This window comes from Lolium rigidum, chromosome 2, assembly GCF_022539505.1.
Source record: "Lolium rigidum isolate FL_2022 chromosome 2, APGP_CSIRO_Lrig_0.1, whole genome shotgun sequence".
NCBI lineage: Eukaryota > Viridiplantae > Streptophyta > Magnoliopsida > Poales > Poaceae > Lolium > Lolium rigidum.
Genome location: NC_061509.1, coordinates 210,432,996 through 210,450,734, shown reverse-complemented (window position 1 = coordinate 210,450,734; position 17,739 = coordinate 210,432,996). Strand labels below are relative to the sequence as shown.

General features: G+C 42.9%; 2 protein-coding genes across 2 annotated transcripts; both read left to right on the top strand.

The window, feature by feature from the left end:
* The first annotated feature begins 9,485 nt into the window (after nucleotides 1–9,485).
* On the top strand, nucleotides 9,486–13,360 carry LOC124692896 (protein REVEILLE 6-like). The gene is made up of 9 exons (XM_047226340.1): nucleotides 9,486–9,672; nucleotides 10,285–10,342; nucleotides 10,530–10,653; nucleotides 10,765–10,887; nucleotides 10,973–11,092; nucleotides 11,348–11,457; nucleotides 11,820–11,879; nucleotides 12,727–12,833; nucleotides 12,908–13,360. The coding sequence occupies exons 1-8, from the start codon at nucleotides 9,527–9,529 to the stop codon at nucleotides 12,823–12,825; spliced, it is 840 nt and encodes a 279-aa protein (XP_047082296.1). The 5' UTR covers nucleotides 9,486–9,526; the 3' UTR covers nucleotides 12,826–12,833; nucleotides 12,908–13,360.
* Nucleotides 13,361–15,335: 1,975 nt separating this feature from the next.
* LOC124688055 (2-C-methyl-D-erythritol 2,4-cyclodiphosphate synthase, chloroplastic) lies at nucleotides 15,336–17,338 on the top strand. The gene is made up of 3 exons (XM_047221770.1): nucleotides 15,336–15,703; nucleotides 15,806–15,936; nucleotides 16,939–17,338. The coding sequence occupies exons 1-3, from the start codon at nucleotides 15,391–15,393 to the stop codon at nucleotides 17,170–17,172; spliced, it is 678 nt and encodes a 225-aa protein (XP_047077726.1). The 5' UTR covers nucleotides 15,336–15,390; the 3' UTR covers nucleotides 17,173–17,338.
* The last annotated feature ends 401 nt before the right edge of the window (nucleotides 17,339–17,739 follow it).

The window sequence follows — 17,739 nt, the reverse complement described above, 5'->3', positions numbered from 1 at the left end:
TCAACACAACAACACTTTACTCAATGATCAATTGCTTGATCTTATAAAAGATCATAATATGGAATTCCCTGCCATAACATATGAACCTACAATTAATTGGAAATCAAGTAACAATAAATGGGAAACCATTCTTCACTTATCTTTTCCATGTCTTAAACTAATCCTTAATCCTACCATGAACCTCATGGTATACATTCCACTTCAACATTGGAAACAAGACAAGGAGATCCACCTAAGGAATATAATTCTTCTCTATTTCAAATTATTATACATCAAACCCAGAGAGGTGAGAGTTCTATATTATTTATTAGAGAAGCAATGACAAAACCTTGAGCTAAACCCTGGATATACATTCATGTCAACACAACATTATCTGAAGAACATAACCTTGGGATATTATTCTAGTAATTCCTAATTGAGGGAGAGACCATTCATACCAATCTTAGCTTTACCTATTTAAGAATAAAGTATTAGGTTGAAAACCATTTCCCTTGGAGCGGTGGGATAACCTAATATCACATGGAATAATACCATACCCCTGAATTGATAAGGTGAGGAAGAGACTAACCCAATTAAGCTAGACAAATGAAACCTTAGCCTAGATACCTAAGGAGATATTAGGAGTACACCATAAACCCTAGAATAACCATTCTTAAATGAGAAAGCTCAACCTATGGTGTTATACTCAAGATAATTGAGATAACCATAACCATGCCCATTCAAGAAACTATAAAAGAAGGTATATATTCAATTGATCAAGACAACACTTGATCTTGGAAGTGAGAAAAACCATTCAAGGAGAGATACCTTAGGAAGCCAAACCTTGATCATTATAAATTGAGTGATGATCATAAAACCTAAGAACTTGAGGAAATGATATAAAGAACAAGTTGATCATGTCTAACCATGATCATGCTTTTGAGATATGTGAGGATAAGATAAATCCTAATAGGATAAGTAGATATCATTCACCACATGAAATCATGGGGAGGTAACTAGTAAGCAACTCTAGACTTATATCCCAACCTTAACTTGTGAACCACTTGGTGATCACAAGTAGAATTCTACTACATAGACATTCCCCTTATTCTTCACCTAAGGAACATAAGAAAACCTTAGAGTAAAACTCCATACTTTATATGGTGAGAAACCATACATCCATATGACCAAAGTTAACTATAAAAAGAACTATAATCAATATAGTTACCTTAATGATAAGTTGTGGATAATAATAGAAGTTAATTGGTAGAAGATAAAACCAAATCTCAAATCCTTAGTAATTAGGGAAGCACATGAAATATTAAGCAAGTAACCACTTTATCATGGTTAGGGGAGAGTAAACCCTAGCACATGCAATATGGTGTCATCTCATATCTACAACCTAGCATTATATCTCAACCCTAGTTTGTGCATCACATGGGGATTGCTAGTATAATCCTGAAACCATGCTTAAGCTCAGATATGAGCAAGGGAACTATTTAACCAACTCGAAATGAAACAAGATAGCAAATTAACATATCTCACAAGCCATGCCTATGTGGGTGCAACTAACTAGTGTTTCCATATAAATAGAAGTCTCATGAGAGAAATGAGATCCACCTTAACCATATTAAACTAAGGGTTTAAAAGATGACAATAATACTTTAAAATAACCTTAAACAATTCTCCAAATCAATAACCACCATGAGCACATGAAATAATGTTATGAGATCATATGCTCAAATAATAAACTTGATATTAAGCTATGCCTTGTAAATTGTTTAATGCAATGTAACAAAAGATAAATATAAAAACTTAACTATCAATAGGTACTTAGAAGAACCTCTTGAGAAATAGTTTGGATTACCTAAATTGATATTGGCAATTAGGACTATATAATTGCCCATTTTCAATCTCTATTAACATTTAATAAACAAGGGTGTCACTACACATATGAAATATTTTAAAGCTCTTATATTTACAATAGTATCTTTGTAAACTCCAAAGGGATTCACACATTTAAAATCCTGTAAAACAAAAGGGAAATGCAAATCAGAATTAAATAGAAAATACAAACCAGAAAATAAAATAAGAGCAAAGAAAAAGAGAGAAGAGAGGCTTACCGGATGGGCCACCGCAGCCCAGACACCACGGCCCACCGTGCAGCCCACTTACCAGCCCAACTTACCTCTTCGTTGAAAAATCAACGAGAGGAAGTCGTCCTCATCCTCTCGACGCGCATGGACGCCAGCACGAAGGCGTGCTCCTTTCGTCGCTCGGCTGGCGCCCTCTCCTTCCTCGACGACGTGACGAGGCACCCTCCGACGCCGTATAAAAGCCCCGGGACGAGCCTAGCCTCGGTTTTCTTCCTCCTCTGCTAAATTTTCCCCAATCCGAAACCCTACCTGAGCCGGACGTCGACCGTCGCCGTCGATTGAGGAAGCCCCAGGCCTCGCCATGACCACCGTTAGAACCGCCATGCTCGACTTGCTCCTCCTGCAAAAGGAATCGAGCAGGGGCAGCCCGTAGCGCCGTCACCAAGCTCAGCTCTCCGGCGGCCAGCGCCATGAAATCCGGCGAGCCAGACCTCCATCGACCACACCGTCAAGCGCTACGTACTCCTGGTGAGCTATTGAATTCCGTGGTGTACTTGGTTCGCTCGATTACGCCCCGTAATATGCGTAGCATCGTTGCTCCGTGATATCTGCCGCTCGGCCTCGCCGGCGTGCGAGCTCCGGCGACCATTAGATGGCGGCGCTGCCACCACTAGCCTCGCCTCGGCGTCCTCTTTCCAGTAAGCACCAGCACACCCTCGCGGGACCACGGGAACGCCGGCGATCGCCGTCACTGGTCGCCGGTGACACACAGGGTGGCCACCTAGACGCCACCGTGGCCGCCAACGTGGACACGGCCCACCAGTCAGGGACTGTGTGGGTGCCCTGTCCGTGTAACTCTATTTATTTTCTGTTTAAATTTAAATCCAGTAAATTACTGCAACTTCAAATAAATTTAGAAAATCCAATTTAAGTCAGAAAAATATAAATGAGATATTAAAATTCTTAGAAAAGAAAACTCTATCCAATAAAAATATAAAATGAAATTTTTATTTTTAATAAAAATTCAATTATTTAATACTTGTTATTTAAGCCTTTAACTTTAATTCTAAATTCAATTAAAATTCAATAATTAGTAAAACTTCATAAAATAAATCAAAACCAGTAATTAAATAAGGAAAACATTAAAACTAATTTTCCTTTACTTATTACTTATTAAATCCTTAATAGGAGGATTTAAACCCTAATTATTAAATTATTTAAAAATAGTAAAAAGCCAAATTGAATGTTAATTTATTCTGAAGTTATTAATAACTTCAACTTTATTAATGAAGTTATTAACTTATGAACTAAATAGGAATTATGCAACCCTAATTCAATATGGTAGAAAACTAGGAACTCCTCATTTCATGTGACTCCTAAAACCTTAAATTAATTAGGAACCCTAATTCCATTATTACATGTGAACCCTAAATTGCTTCTAACCTAAACCCTAGGTTAGAGCATGTGATCATGGTACATTCTTTCCCAAGCATAGAACCCTAGTAGCAAATAAATACATGTCTTGGCCACATAAAATGTAGAAGACCTACCACTAATATATGGGTATCCCATGTGTTCATCATCATCAGACCTAAACAATCCAGTAGGGACAATCAAGTGTAAACCCTAGATCCTATTACCAATGCCATCATACTTGTTTATCCCTATTTAGAATCACACCATTGTGATGAACTCTAATCGCAACCCTACCTACTATTTCACATTACATACCTTGTTCCACTAAACCCTACTAGGGTGAGATACTTATGAACCATCCTATTTAGGAACCAACCATTCTCCACTTAGAGATCCAACGGCTAATACAAGACAACCTCAACCTTAATTGTAATACTTCTTATTATTTAAGAGGTATGTTCTTCAAAAGTTATTCTTTTGAAGAAGATAAGGAATAATCATCAATCCTGCCTAATAGGACCTATAGAAAATAGCCATCTATCACCAGCAAGGTAGCATCAACCTTGATAGCACCCATGTGTAATTAATGGCTTAGGATGCCTAGGCATAACTCCACCTACTATTGATGAATCCAACTCTGTTGTGATCCATCTAATACCTACTCCAGAAACTAGTTGAAACCACATCAAACCATAGAACCCCACAACCCTAATTCTCATGCTTGTTCTTTATTAAAGAACATGTTCTTCAAAAGTTATTCTTTTGAAGTATATGATAATTAATCATTAACCATACCATATAGTGCTAAAACCAACCACTATTCATTACATGTTAGGATTATACCAAATGTTATTGTTGTGTGCTATTAGTGTTACTATTATGATATACTACAACACCTGTTAATGATACCATGTAACCACACCTGAATAAGAACCTTGTATGAGAATCACTCTAAAAGTGCAACACACCCTGAACAAATCATTAGAACTCACTAATCCTAAATCATCGGGGTTAGGTCACGCTTAAAGCGATTGCATCTCATACTTATGCATTATTGCATCCTTGCCAATCTTTTAAACGTCGTCCTTACCGGACGATGATGCTATTTCAGAATTTGGAGTTATTGCGTACCGAAGACCTTGTCTGCATAATCTTGCAGTCAAGAAAGGCAAGTTCATCGCTTGCTCATGTCATTTGAGTATTTTTACCAAATTACTTGCAAAGTACTATGTTTATCACTATTGCATAAAAAGGCAAAACCACTATCTTCATAACTATGAATATGACTATGTGGTGGGCAATGGAACCATGGATTGTGTTGATATGGTGGAGGTTCCATTGCAAGGGCTTATATCCATCTAGGATTAACAACAAATGTCGCCAGTGATTCTTGTGCCGTAATACCCGTGTTAACCATAAGATCCGGAGTGGGACGGAGTAGTCAAAAGTGTTTCCACCTCTCGTACATCAACGGATGCGCTTACCGTAGACACTTGACCCAGGTTGGGCAAGCGGTGGGGTGGGGATCCCATTCTAATTCCCCACGGTAAGTGGTCTATGATGGGTTGCAGCTATCGGCGAAGGAGTTTGGTTAACGAGTCCCAGACTGTCGTCGTGGTCGGGGTCCATCCTTAATTGGTATAAGAGGACCGATGAGGACCCAGGGTCAGGGTATGCAACAAAGGGTGGGTGTGCGAGGTAGCGGAGGAACATGATTGGCTAGACCTTATACCGGGCCTCACACCAAAGGAAGTGTGGACGAGAACTTAAGCTCGGTTGGCACCAAGGTTAAGATCTCTTATGGGTAAAGCAACACACCTCCGCAGAGTGTAAAGAACCGTGACCTGTCACTCCTCGTTCCGGGATATGGAACTCGCGAACGCGGCCGGAAAGGAGCTCCATGAAGTTCTAGTAAACCGGTGAAGGCCGACGGACATAGTTCTTCCGAATAAAAGCAACCTTTTGAAGAAATGGTTATGAAAACTTGCATTGGTATTAGACTTTCTGGTCTAATGTCGTAGCTAGTGCATTAAACACCTCTTTCCTATAATGAACTTGTTGAGTACGCTCGTACTCATCCCACTCTTAAATCCCCTGCTTAGGAATGGAGGCATCGAAGGAGAATCTACAGTACAACTCGAAGTTCGAGGAATCAACAACTACTTCACGGGACAGGACCCTGTCAGAAGAGTCAGATACCACATCCAACAAGGAGAATACCTAGATTAGCAATAGAAGGGAACTAGCTTCCTAAACCTAGCTCCTATTTAGCTAGAATCTATTCATAGCCTCAGTAGCTAGTTAAATACTCTACATATAGAGTTCGTGTTAGGATTAGACTACGAGTCGTTCTTCTGTAGTTTATTTGCAGTTTTACCTCATTGTAAAGTAGGAGGCTGTGTGGATCTTTTGTAAAGAGTCTGTGTTGTAATTCTATAGACATGCCTTGGACCCGCATATGTTTCTGTTGTACCACTCTGAGCGATATAATACGAGTGAAACAGTGTTTCATTGGTGTTATATCATACTTGCATACTACACCATGCAGTGGTATGCCGGGTCACCACAGTCGTGTTCATTCCCATCCCCCACGAGTTCTACCCAAATCCGTGAAGATCGGACACATCCTCGGGCTTAGCCCTCATCATCTTGTCTCTTTACTTTGGGTACCCGTTCAATGTAGTTTGACAGGTAGCCTCTACCAGACTGTAGAGATCCTTTGTCGTCTACTGAGATCATCTACAGTGTTAACACTCAAAAGTGTCAACAAATAAGCACTCAATGTTTAACTCCCCGAAAACAGCTTTAGAAAATACTTGATGCCTGCAAGAGCACATGTTCGTCATGTCACGTCCAAGGTGCCACTAGTCTTAAGTGAATTGATTGTGAACTATAAGGGGAAAGAGTGAATTTAAGTTGAGTTTGAGATTGTGTGATGAAAGATGCTTAAAAGTAAATAACATAAAAGTAAAGAGAATTGAAGTTGTCTAAGTTTCGGTAGATGAGAAGTTAGGCGCATAGAGATTGGGTTCATGATGAAAATGAATGTGCCAATGAAATAAATGGACTAAGTGGATTATAATTATTCATACAGTTACGCAAGTACGCAAGAAACCCATAATTAGCTGGACTCCGTGAGCAGATTTCATCCAACTCCTATTATTCTTCGGTGCATTGCTTAGCAGCCCTAGTTGGCACCGTGATTAAGGTCGTGAGGCCAAATCAAGTCTTTAAGCGTCGTGGTTTCTTGTTGTTCCTCAAGAAATAATAGATCCTCTTTGATATCAGCTGTGCCACTCGAAGGCCGCCGATTCACTAGTAAACAAGTTTATATCTATGATGTCTCAAGACCATGTTGCTCGGGCCCTTAATTAGACAATAGGCATTATGCAAACATGGATAATCATTCTTGTATAGTATAATAATAGTCATAACCACAAATCGGCCGCATATTTTTGAAAGTTCGGTTTCCCGCTAAGCAAAAAACATCACGACTTCGACAAACATTGCCCGACCACATCGGCAGTTTGGAGATCAAATTACATACACCACGCCTTCATCGCGTCGTCCATGTTGACTATGTTTCCCCCCCAGAAGAAACTGCAGATCGGTGCTCCTCTTCGTCACCGTGGCGGTGGTCTTGAGCAGCTCGATCTTCACGTTCTGCTTCTGGAAATGCAGCTTCCACCCCTCGTCGTCCTTCAGATGCCTCTCCTCAACGTGGGCCCTGGCGTTAGCTATGCATGCATTGATCGAAGCCTGCAACTGCTCGCCCAAAGTTCCCATGGCTTTTGCTGGCTTGGACTTCTTGTTGCCGAGCTCCGGCCTGCCCTCGGACGCCGGGGCAATGGGCATGTCCAGCTTGTACACGCCATCCTTGGTCTTGGTGAGAGTCGAGCGAGTCTTCTTCCACTTCTCACAGATTTTAATCCTTGAGAAAACATTGAGGAGCATGATATCGGTGCCTTTGTAGTCGTCATTGTAGGCCTGGAACATGCAGAGCATCTGCAGAAAAGAGACGATTCTCGGCGAACGAATCAAAAAGGAACTAGGCGAGGTTTGGGGGAAATGTTGCCGGGAGTCGATCTCCTCTTGGATCACATGCTATTTGTTGCACGCCTGTTGTACAATGCCCCAGTGGGTCGCCATTGCCTTCTCGCCGCGATCCATATGGATGCCGATGAAGTAGGCGTGGCAAAGCTTGCACTCGTCGAACGCCGCCTTCACCCTTGCCTAGTAATTTTCGGGGTTCTGGTTCGCCCCGAGGATTGGGTCCATGCTCACGATCTTCCATGCTTCGGTGAGGCACTCGTCTTCCTTGTTTGTCCACTTGATTTGAGGCTCGACATGAGTTGAGGGCTCCGGCTTCCTCTTCCTCTTCCCATTGCCCTTTGACGGTGCCACTTCCTCTTCCTCCTCTGCGGCTTCCTCTTCCTCCTCTTCGACTTCCTCTTTCGGGTCGGCCTCCAGATCTTGTGAATCCATGTCAGACTCGGCGGCGATTCGGGCGTGTTCCTGAGTGAAGAAGCTAGGGGTGGGGACCGCCACAGTGGTGTCGGATGCGATCATCTGCTGCATAAGTGTCTCGCCCAACATTCTGGCGAACACGATGCACGCGTCAAAAGTGGGACGATCACGGCGCATCACCGACGATGTGCCAAAGGTCAGAGATCCAGGGGAGGGCCCGTGGGGCGCAGGACAGTGCGAGAAGACGACGTTGGGGTCGAATCCGCCGTCGTGGCACTCAGGCGAGATGGAGTACCTCGACCTCAGCGTGGCCTAGCCGTAGTTTTCTTGGAAGAATGTCAGAGATAACAGCGAGTAACTCGACTGAGACACGTCGATGGTTTGGCTAGCCCACCCGACGACGACGTGTGGCAGTTGTTGAGGCCGCTCCATGGCCCCCACGCCGCCGCTGCTTGACCCCAGGCCTTCGCTTCCTCCTCATCATGCGCCGCCTTCCTAGCATCGGCCTATGTTGTCAGAATTGTGATTTTGAATCGGATCGAAACCTCTCCGGTAGGATCAAAATCGTAGAATCACATAGTAGAATCATGATTCTGACAACTATACCTTAAGAGCCCTCACCCACAGTCTTAGTAGAATCAAAGATGCACGGAGCCAGAGCCTTATATGATCCTTAAGTTGTAAGAAAAACTTAACCAAGACTACCCGCGTAAATGTGGCTTGTCTCTATTACAGAAATCTTAAAAGGTAAAAAACAATGTCTTGATTATTTTAGTACTCCCTCCGTTGAAATTAATTAACGCAAACTAATCTAAATTTAAATGTATCTACGCACTAAAAAGCGTCAAAATACATATGTATCTAGAAAAATCCACGTCAACTAATTTGAAACGGATATCAAGTTGGTGTAGTACTATTATTCTGATCCCTAATATACTTTGCATAAACCGGCAGAGAGAGAGAGAGAGAAAAATTCTTCTCCGTACGATCAAAAGCATGGCGTGAGTGGTACACGGACTTGACGGTGAAACTTTGGGCATCCCGCATCCCTATCCACAGGGCACACGGCAGGATCCTGAGACACCTGCTTCCTTCCTTGGACATCAGCCATGGAAAAGCATACCAACCAAACTTTTCACATATTCGACGCGATTTTACTCAACCGTTCGTCCCGTCTCGCTTATAAAAACCCGGCCGCGAGCGGGCGAGCGGGGGCAGCCACATGAACTGGGCGTGAAGCTGGCGACCAGTAGCAGGCAGAGCTTGAGGTTGAGGGCGACGGGAGAGGGGGCAAGTGGGCTTGCCGCCCGCGCATCGCAGCCACAAACGCGCGCGGCCAGTGGCCCACCGGAATGCACGGCCAAAACCCCGCTCGCGCCCCGAGGCGCCACCACCCACACACTCCCACCCACACCGGGCGCCACACCGCACCGGGCAGTCGCGGCCGCGCTACAGACACAGTCCATTCTCCCTTCTCCCTTCTCGCTTCCCCCAGCACAGCGGCACCAGCACGACGCGGAAGACAAGGACCGGGGAAGCACGTCGCGGCCCCTGCCTCCATTTTCCGTATGGTCTCCGCGAACCCGCCGCCGGCGCAGCTGCTGGCCGAGGCGGACGACGCCAGCAAGAAGGTGCGGAAGCCCTACACCATCACCAAGTCGCGCGAGAGCTGGACGGAGCAGGAGCACGACAAGTTCCTCGAGGCGCTCCAGCTGTAAGCACACCACAGCTTTCTTCCCCTTTTATGTTTTTTTTCCACGCAATTCGACTCGGTCAGCCTCTGAACTTCGCTAGGCTTTGGTTGTTTCTGTGATCTCCGTAGATCCTACAAATGAATGTTTTTGTTCATGCCGTAGTTAGTTTGAGGTAAATAAAACTGTGTCATGATCGTATTTGCTGTTATAAAAAAAATTGCTCTTTGCTGCACTTGTTTGTTTGTTCAGTTGTTTAGATTTTAGTGCTAGGTTCAGTTTGCAATTGGCACTACTCATAGGCATTTCAGCTTTTGGATATAAATTTAGAGCATAACCTTCTTTCAAGCAATAAATTTGCTAGAATTAGTAAACGTTCTACAACTGTTAGATTCCCCATTAGTCTCATGCGTTCACACCACTCTACTACTTACATGTCCTTCTCAGGATGTATAGGTGCAATAGTTTGCGTTGTGGGTTTTTTTTCCCGATATCATCAATCAGTTAGTGTGATTGGATTCCCGTATGTGTGGCAAATATTTGATAGCCAGTTATAAGATTGCTTCTGAATACTTCAAAAAAAAAAGATTGCCTCTTAAGGTGACATTAATGAGTGAAATCTTGGCCCTTTTCAGCTTTGACCGTGACTGGAAAAAGATAGAAGCCTTTGTTGGTTCCAAGACTGTCATCCAGGTATTTGGGTTAGTTGCAATCTTATTTGACAAGGCGTGTTGATTGAATCGCTTTAGCCTATGGTGCAATGAATCAAGTAAAATTACGCATCACAATCCCTGCATAATGAAACTTTTTGGATTTTTTTCGTGGCATTCGTCTCTCCGGTAAAACCATTTCATTTGTCGCTCCGGCTTGTTTTTCACAGATAAGGAGCCATGCGCAGAAGTATTTTCTCAAGGTTCAGAAAAATGGAACCAGCGAACATGTCCCTCCTCCACGACCAAAGCGCAAAGCTGCTCATCCATACCCTCAGAAGGCCTCCAAAAATGGTGAGTCGCTGAACTTATTTTTACAAGTATTTTTTCCTTTTTTTACATTATCACTTCATTGCTGTCTTTTTATACCAAACAGTTGCCTCACTGTCTTCTCTTGTCTTGCAGAACTAGCATATGCCCTCAAGACAGATCCATCTTCCATGCTTAGGAACTCAGGGATGAATGTGGCTGTTTCTTCATGGACCCACAGTTCCATCCCGCCGATTGTCGCGTCATCTCTGGTGAAAGGTTTGTACTCAAGGTTCCTCTTTTTTCCCGTAAATATCCCCATGTGATCTGCGTCAGTTAATCATTGCCATCTTTCACTCAGAAGATTTAGGTGCTGGGTCTATGGATGCAAACATGTTTTGCTCAAGCAGTAATGAAGGCCCTCCAAGGGCATGGCAACCTGGTGAAACCAATGATCAGCTAAATCAAGTTCCACCACTCCGCAGTCAGTACTTCTTGATACTTCTCATAGTCTATCCACTCAATTTATTACCTAGACTTTTAAAAATAGAATTTTTAATTTTGCATGTTCCAGTCCTTAGAACACCCAGTTCCTTCTTTATAATGAAAATAGAATCAAGAAATGCCTCCAGCTCATTCTTCCCATAGAGTACTGATATCATCCTTGACGACTGCTTTGTTTTTTTTATTCCTGTCATTGTTTTACTCCTTTAACCCTCTCTTTCGAATTTTGATACAGTTATGCCAGATTTTGCACAAGTATACAGCTTCTTAGGCAGTGTTTTCGATCCAAGCACAAAGGGTCATTTGCAGAAACTTAAGGAGATGAATCCAATTGATGTTGAAACGGTATGTGGATCGTTGATATACTTGGTTTTTTTGTATTCATACAGAAGTTAACCATAAGAATAGATAAGTATCTTTGTAATGTGGTCCTGCAAAATTTCACCTCCAAAATAATTGCTTCTGTCAAATCAAAGGTTAAGGCAGCATAGAATAAATGATGTTCTACTCTAAAAGTTCCTGTGTAACTATGGGCTTATGCAGTAACATGGCAGCAGACTGTAAATGCATTTTTAGTCATCACTTTTTATCATTTGTGTTATTTCGAAACCAACAGATGGCATGCAGAATTCATAATTTTCTTGCATAGTAATAGTTTGAAATGTCTACTTTTTATCAACTGACATATGTGCCTTTTTTCTCTCTAGGCACTGTTGCTGATGAGAAATCTCTCCATCAACTTGACTAGTCCCGATTTTGAAGATCAAGTAAGTAGCTATCCAATAATTCTTTAGACTATACATCATACTTGCACTAAATGGTTCACTGCCTTGCCATGGTGCCAGCAATTGTTATAAATTAAGTTGTGGTAGTTTTTGTTGAGAACTTTGTTGCATATTGTGATGCTTGATTCTCCTATCAATAGTTTTTTAGTACATCTGGAAGGTAAAATAATAGTGGCAGAGCTATTTCATGCGTTATATGCCTGCAGTGTCGTATGTTAACATTTGTTTTGTTCTATGATGGTGTCAAGGGAACCAGTTCATGAAATCCCATAAATCCATGTTTGATGAGCAGGCAGTCCGTTTCAGATGTTTAACTCCTTATTTGGTCAGTAGCTGAAGTTATTTCTTTCGTATAAAGAAGCTTCGTAGGATTTCAACAGCATCTCGTGTCTTCTTGAGATTGTCTCTTCACACACTGTGCTTTTAGCAGGGTTTGCCCAATTGTCCATGGTTTCTGGTACTGTCAGTACAACGTGCTGCCACTGTGCAGAATGACTGGAATATTTGGGCAGCTATCTTGTGTGTAAAGTCATCATGTTTTTGCAAACTTTCGAAATTATCAGAAATTTGGTATGTACTGATATCCATTTCTTCTCCAGAATAGGAAAAGGTCAATACCAAATTTAGTTTGTCTTATAAATAGTTTAGCCTTCATGTCATTTAAGTTTTAAGCATGCTGGGCTCGGTGAGTAATGTAGCACTGGGAAGTAGGAAGTGATTTGCACTGATACTCAACTCCGGCATTCAGTACAGTTCCATCACCTATTCAGAATGTAAATTGTATTAATATGAAAAAGGAAGTAACATGTATTCTATGCACTTAATACAGAGGAAGTTACTGTCTTCGTACAATTCCACCTCTGAGGAGCTTGACCTAGGGAGCTCCAGAAGTTCTCTTCTAGCTGATAGTGCATTGAGCCTTTATTGATACTTCATGTAAGTCCTTCATCTTCTTGTTTCATTTTTATATCCTTTGCACCAATTCACCGATAATTATGTAACTATTTCAGGATTGAAGGCAGATGGTGGTGTCTATACTTTCAGCTCGATCTCTGAATAGGGGGTTCTCCTGGAGCACCCATGGCCACGAAGGCGCTTGCACCATTGTATTTCTAGCTAGCTACGAACCATAGAATGTGTAAGGGTGCAACCATGTACAGTAGGCTTCCGTAAGGTGAGATATGTCTATAGCCTTATGTGTATATATTTTTGCCCCCAAGTGTGTATCTTTCCTCCCCAATACCACGGCCATCTAGATGCGCAGATGTTGCTTCAGTTGAAGCTTAAAAGTGTCATTCTTAGTAATAGAAACTGGAGAGGAAATTTTGAGTAATTCCGGTTACTCCCTTTTCCCTCCATTGAGTTTGATTGCTGGTATCATTTTTGTTTATGTTATCTGGAGGATACTGTCCCATCCCATGTGACGATGACATAACCATAATACTATATATGTTGTTTGTTGAGCATTGCTTTCAGTTGAGACTTATCACAAGCAATTCAGTTGGGGTTATCATAAGGGCAGCTTATTTTCCGAGGGGTAGTTTGTGTGTCTATTATGCTCGCGTATGACCCTTTACGAAAAATGCGCTAAGGTGACTTGTGCACTTGCCATTTGAAGTGTTGTAGTGAGGAAGAGACAACCCGTCATCGCATTTCATTTTGCGCTATCGTGTATAGAAACTGGCTAACATACTGCATGTATACATACATCGTTTATTGATGGTAACTTTTTACCAACAGAAGATTTGCATACGATGAGAAGGAATCAGCTAAATTTATACTACCAGTCACTGAAATATACTAGTGCAATATCGACCAAATACTTGTGTAGTTTTGTTTGACAAGAAGGAAAAGAGCAATAAGAAGTGCAAACTACACGGAGACCGAGGACATCCATTTGGTGAAGCCATGGGAGAAGGTGTTGCTCGATGCCGTTACTCGCCTGCAAGAAATATTGGCAAAGAATTGATGACAAGTTTTGTGAGATGACAACCTCATCTACTTGGTCATGGAGATCACTTCAAGGTCATTATGTGATCAAGCAATGTTGTAGACAGTGGCGGAGCGTGGAGCAAAACAAAGGGGAGGGCCAATTGCCTGTAATGCTAAACAATCACATATAAGTCTTTCACAAAAATATATGGGATGTCTTGTGTTTCTGTTGTTCTTCATTGTGGCCTAGGCCGGAGCCCACTATGGCCACCATGACGCTTGGCATGTGGTTGTAGCAGTTGTTGTAGTGGTTGTTTGAAGCAATCGAGGAATACATCTCCCCATGCTATGATTTCTGGTTATAATGATCTGCCTAGTTCGATCATAAACAATACAAGTACCATTTTGAATAGAGTACATTACGAGTGGTACTTAGTGTACATTACAAATGCAGGAGAGTGTACATTACAAATGCTACTTAGGGTACATTATAAATCTACCTGGCACAACCATTAGCAGAATCTCCTACACAACATCTGCAACACATTCATCACTCATCACACATAACTCTGATCCTCTTGAGCTTATCCCTGTTTGCCAAATTCACTTGGAGCAGATCGTTTATGCCATACTCTAGCTTTCTCTTTTAAGCCACCAACGTCTTTCTTTCTGCCTCTCATTTTTTGTTTCTTAAACCTCATAAGTTGTGTTTAAATTCTTTGCACATTCTTGAGCAGAGCAACCTCGTTCTTCAACTCGTCTTGCGCTCGGGTCTGAACAAAATAGGGCTACTCAGCTTAATCTTTGGCACAACAATCATAACATCCAAAACCCCTACACAAAAAACACTTCCCCTCTTTGCATGTACAGTAAAAATCGTACAGTTTAACCAATTTCAGTCCGATCTAGAATGGATCTTCCGCGATTGCAGATTACACTAATGGATCTAAGAAAATTGCAATCGTGAATAGAAAGCAATCAACACGAACAACAAGTAATCGCGACGAACACCAAGCAACCGTCTATCTGAACACAATCCTAATGGAAACCCTGGTAGATCTAATCTGCATGTCGTCGCAAATGATGAAACATGGCCTGTTTTCGCACAACGACGACGATGATAAGAGGAAGAGGAGCTTACCGCCATTGTTCAGGTCGAGGCCGAGGCCGAGGTCGCGCCTGAACTCGAGATGCCGGTGAAGAACGCGGTACAGGTTCTGGCCGAGGTCGCGGTGCTTCTCGTCGTTGCCTCCTCCTCCAGTCCCACTGATCCTCCTTGCGGCGATGCGGCGGATTTGTCGGTGGTAGAGGAACCACCTTGATAACGTGACAGTTTAGAGATGAGAGTGAAGAAGTGAGTGAGACGAAGGGAGGCTGTGCAAGCTACCAAACGCGCCCTATAAAACTTCGTCCATGCCACCGCAAACCGCATCTCCAACGCAAGATTCCCATCTCGCCTTGTTTCACTTTCATGTGAGTTTAATTCCGACCCACAAAAAAGGAACCCCACACAAGCTTTGACTCAGCAGCTGCGCTATCTCGCCCGCCGGAGCGCGACGCCATGGCCTCCGCCTCCTCCCTCTTCCTCGCCTCCCCCATCGCCGCCGCGCCAAGGACCCGCACCAACGCCACCCCCTCCCCGCTTCCCCCCGCTCGGCCGTCCCTGCGCCTCCGGCAGCAGCCACTGGCGGTCGCGGCCGCGCTCCAGGCGGAGCACCAGCCGGCCGTGGCCGCGGCGCCGAAGCCGAAACCGCCGGCCCTCCCGTTCCGCGTCGGCCACGGCTTCGACCTCCACCGCCTCGAGCCGGGCCTCCCGCTCATCATCGGCGGCATCAACGTCCCCCACGACCGCGGCTGCGAAGCCCACTCCGACGGTACCTCATCTTTTTTCCTTTGCTGCTTCCTTGCTTCTGCTTCCGTCCATTTGGGCTCGTCGCGTTACCGGACATCATGCGGAATTTTTGCCTTGTGCGCAGGCGACGTGCTGCTGCACTGTGTCGTGGACGCGATTCTTGGCGCCCTGGGGCTGCCGGACATCGGCCAGATCTTCCCGGACACCGACCCCCGGTGGAAGGGCGCCGAGTCCTCGGTCTTCATGAGGGAAGCTGTGAGTTTCTCGACTTCACCCCGAATTTCATTCTCTCGTCGCAATTTCATCTTTGCTTCGGTGAGCAGTTTAACATACTGCGTGTAGTTGGATGGTGGGATGCTCGTGTGTTGATTTCTTCGAATGATTCTGAATTTGCTGATCATGTAGTTGAATCCTTACTTAGAGCTTGTGTGCTCCTATTTTTCTGAATGATTCTAAATTGCTAATCATACACTAGCATTCGTGTCGGTAAATTTGTTCTATGTGAACTAGTCATAGGTATATCTGAAATCTTAGACTGTTTAGTGTACGTGATACAATTTGTTCGCGGAGTATCTTCTTTGGGAAAAGAATTGTTTCTCCCCTTAACGTCCTTGTGGGTAAGGAGACCTAAAATGCAATCCGTTTTATTGAAATTTCTCGAAAGGCATCCTTGAAGATCATTACTACCTGTTTCGCAAAAAAAAAAAAAAAAAAAAAGAAGATCATTACTACCTGCTTCTATACCGTTTGACTATATTACATTCCTGCATCGGGTGCTGCGATCATGATACTATGGCAACACCCACGTGCATATGAGTTGCTGACTCGAATTTGGTCTTGGACTTTGGTCCTCCTCCAGCACAAAAAGTATGTCACGTTTTAGACTTTGTACAACCATGTGCTTAGAATGCTGACTGCATTTATTCCCTTGGACTTTTTGACATAACACTCACATGCTTAAGAATTTGAGTTCATTATATGCTGCTTTTTCTACATGATCCCATCGTCCACTGAAATCATCATATTTTCTTCATTTCAGCATCAATCAGTATTTTCTCATTTCACCCAACGTTACCAACTAATGCTATCCAATTGGAGCACTATTGGTTGCTATGTTCACACCTGATTTTTTTTGTATACGATATCATGTAACTATTGCAGTCCACAAGCTATGAGATGATGAAAATATCGATTGGTGTCAGGTCGATGCAATTTGACTTACCAACTTGACACTTGTTTCTTGTTATGCATTTTCAGGTAAAGCTAATGCATGAAGCAGGCTATGAGCTTGGAAACCTTGACGCTACACTGATCTTGCAAAAGCCCAAACTTAGCCCACTCAAGGAGACAATCCGATCTAACTTGTGTGACCTACTCGGGGCGGACCCATCTGTTGTCAATCTGAAGGCAAAGACGCATGAGAAAGTGGACAGTCTAGGAGAAAACAGGAGTATAGCTGCCCATACCGTAGTTCTCCTGATGCGGAAGTAGAGTATTGGGAATTTGGGGGATATACTACATAACACAGGGAATTTCAATTGTATTGTAGTGTACAAGAGATTACTACACTGTCCCTTTTGTAAGTGGTCTAGTCAATATGGAAACTTCAGGCGGAAATTAATAAAGCCAAGTACAATGAAGAAAAAATGTGTATCTAGATTGTGTCCTCTTTTATTGTTCCAAACATTTGTTCTTGTCTTGCAGGAAACTAGATACTAGTAATTACTTTGGAAGTTCTTTTATTATCTTTCTGGCCTAAGAACCATTCACAAATGATACATCAATACACTAATATGAGCGTGTGATATGTGATCATTTGTCTTCAGCTTAACCGGCTTAACAGATCTGTGGCTTGGCTCATTTCTTAACTCCAGAAGCAGGATTTATATCCAATTGTTGACTTAAATAAAGAAGCACTATTCAAAACAGACGGATACGCAGTACACAATTTTGCAAGAAATTTATGACATACCTACATAGGTACAAATATGAATGCTTCTCCAGCATACAAACAAAAAACAATGAATGTAAAACTAATAAAATATGGAAATATAATGC

Bases quoted from the DNA above. Each gene is read 5' to 3' on its own strand.
- LOC124692896 (XM_047226340.1), top strand. From the start codon at position 9,527: ATGGTCTCCGCGAACCCGCCGCCGGCGCAGCTGCTGGCCGAGGCGGAC. The intron at 9,673-10,284 runs GTAAGCACACCA...GGCCCTTTTCAG, and splicing joins TTCCTCGAGGCGCTCCAGCT to CTTTGACCGTGACTGGAAAA. The intron at 11,458-11,819 runs GTATGTGGATCG...TTTTCTCTCTAG, and splicing joins ATCCAATTGATGTTGAAACG to GCACTGTTGCTGATGAGAAA.
- LOC124688055 (XM_047221770.1), top strand. From the start codon at position 15,391: ATGGCCTCCGCCTCCTCCCTCTTCCTCGCCTCCCCCATCGCCGCCGCG. The intron at 15,704-15,805 runs GTACCTCATCTT...CCTTGTGCGCAG, and splicing joins CTGCGAAGCCCACTCCGACG to GCGACGTGCTGCTGCACTGT. The intron at 15,937-16,938 runs GTGAGTTTCTCG...ATGCATTTTCAG, and splicing joins CGGTCTTCATGAGGGAAGCT to GTAAAGCTAATGCATGAAGC.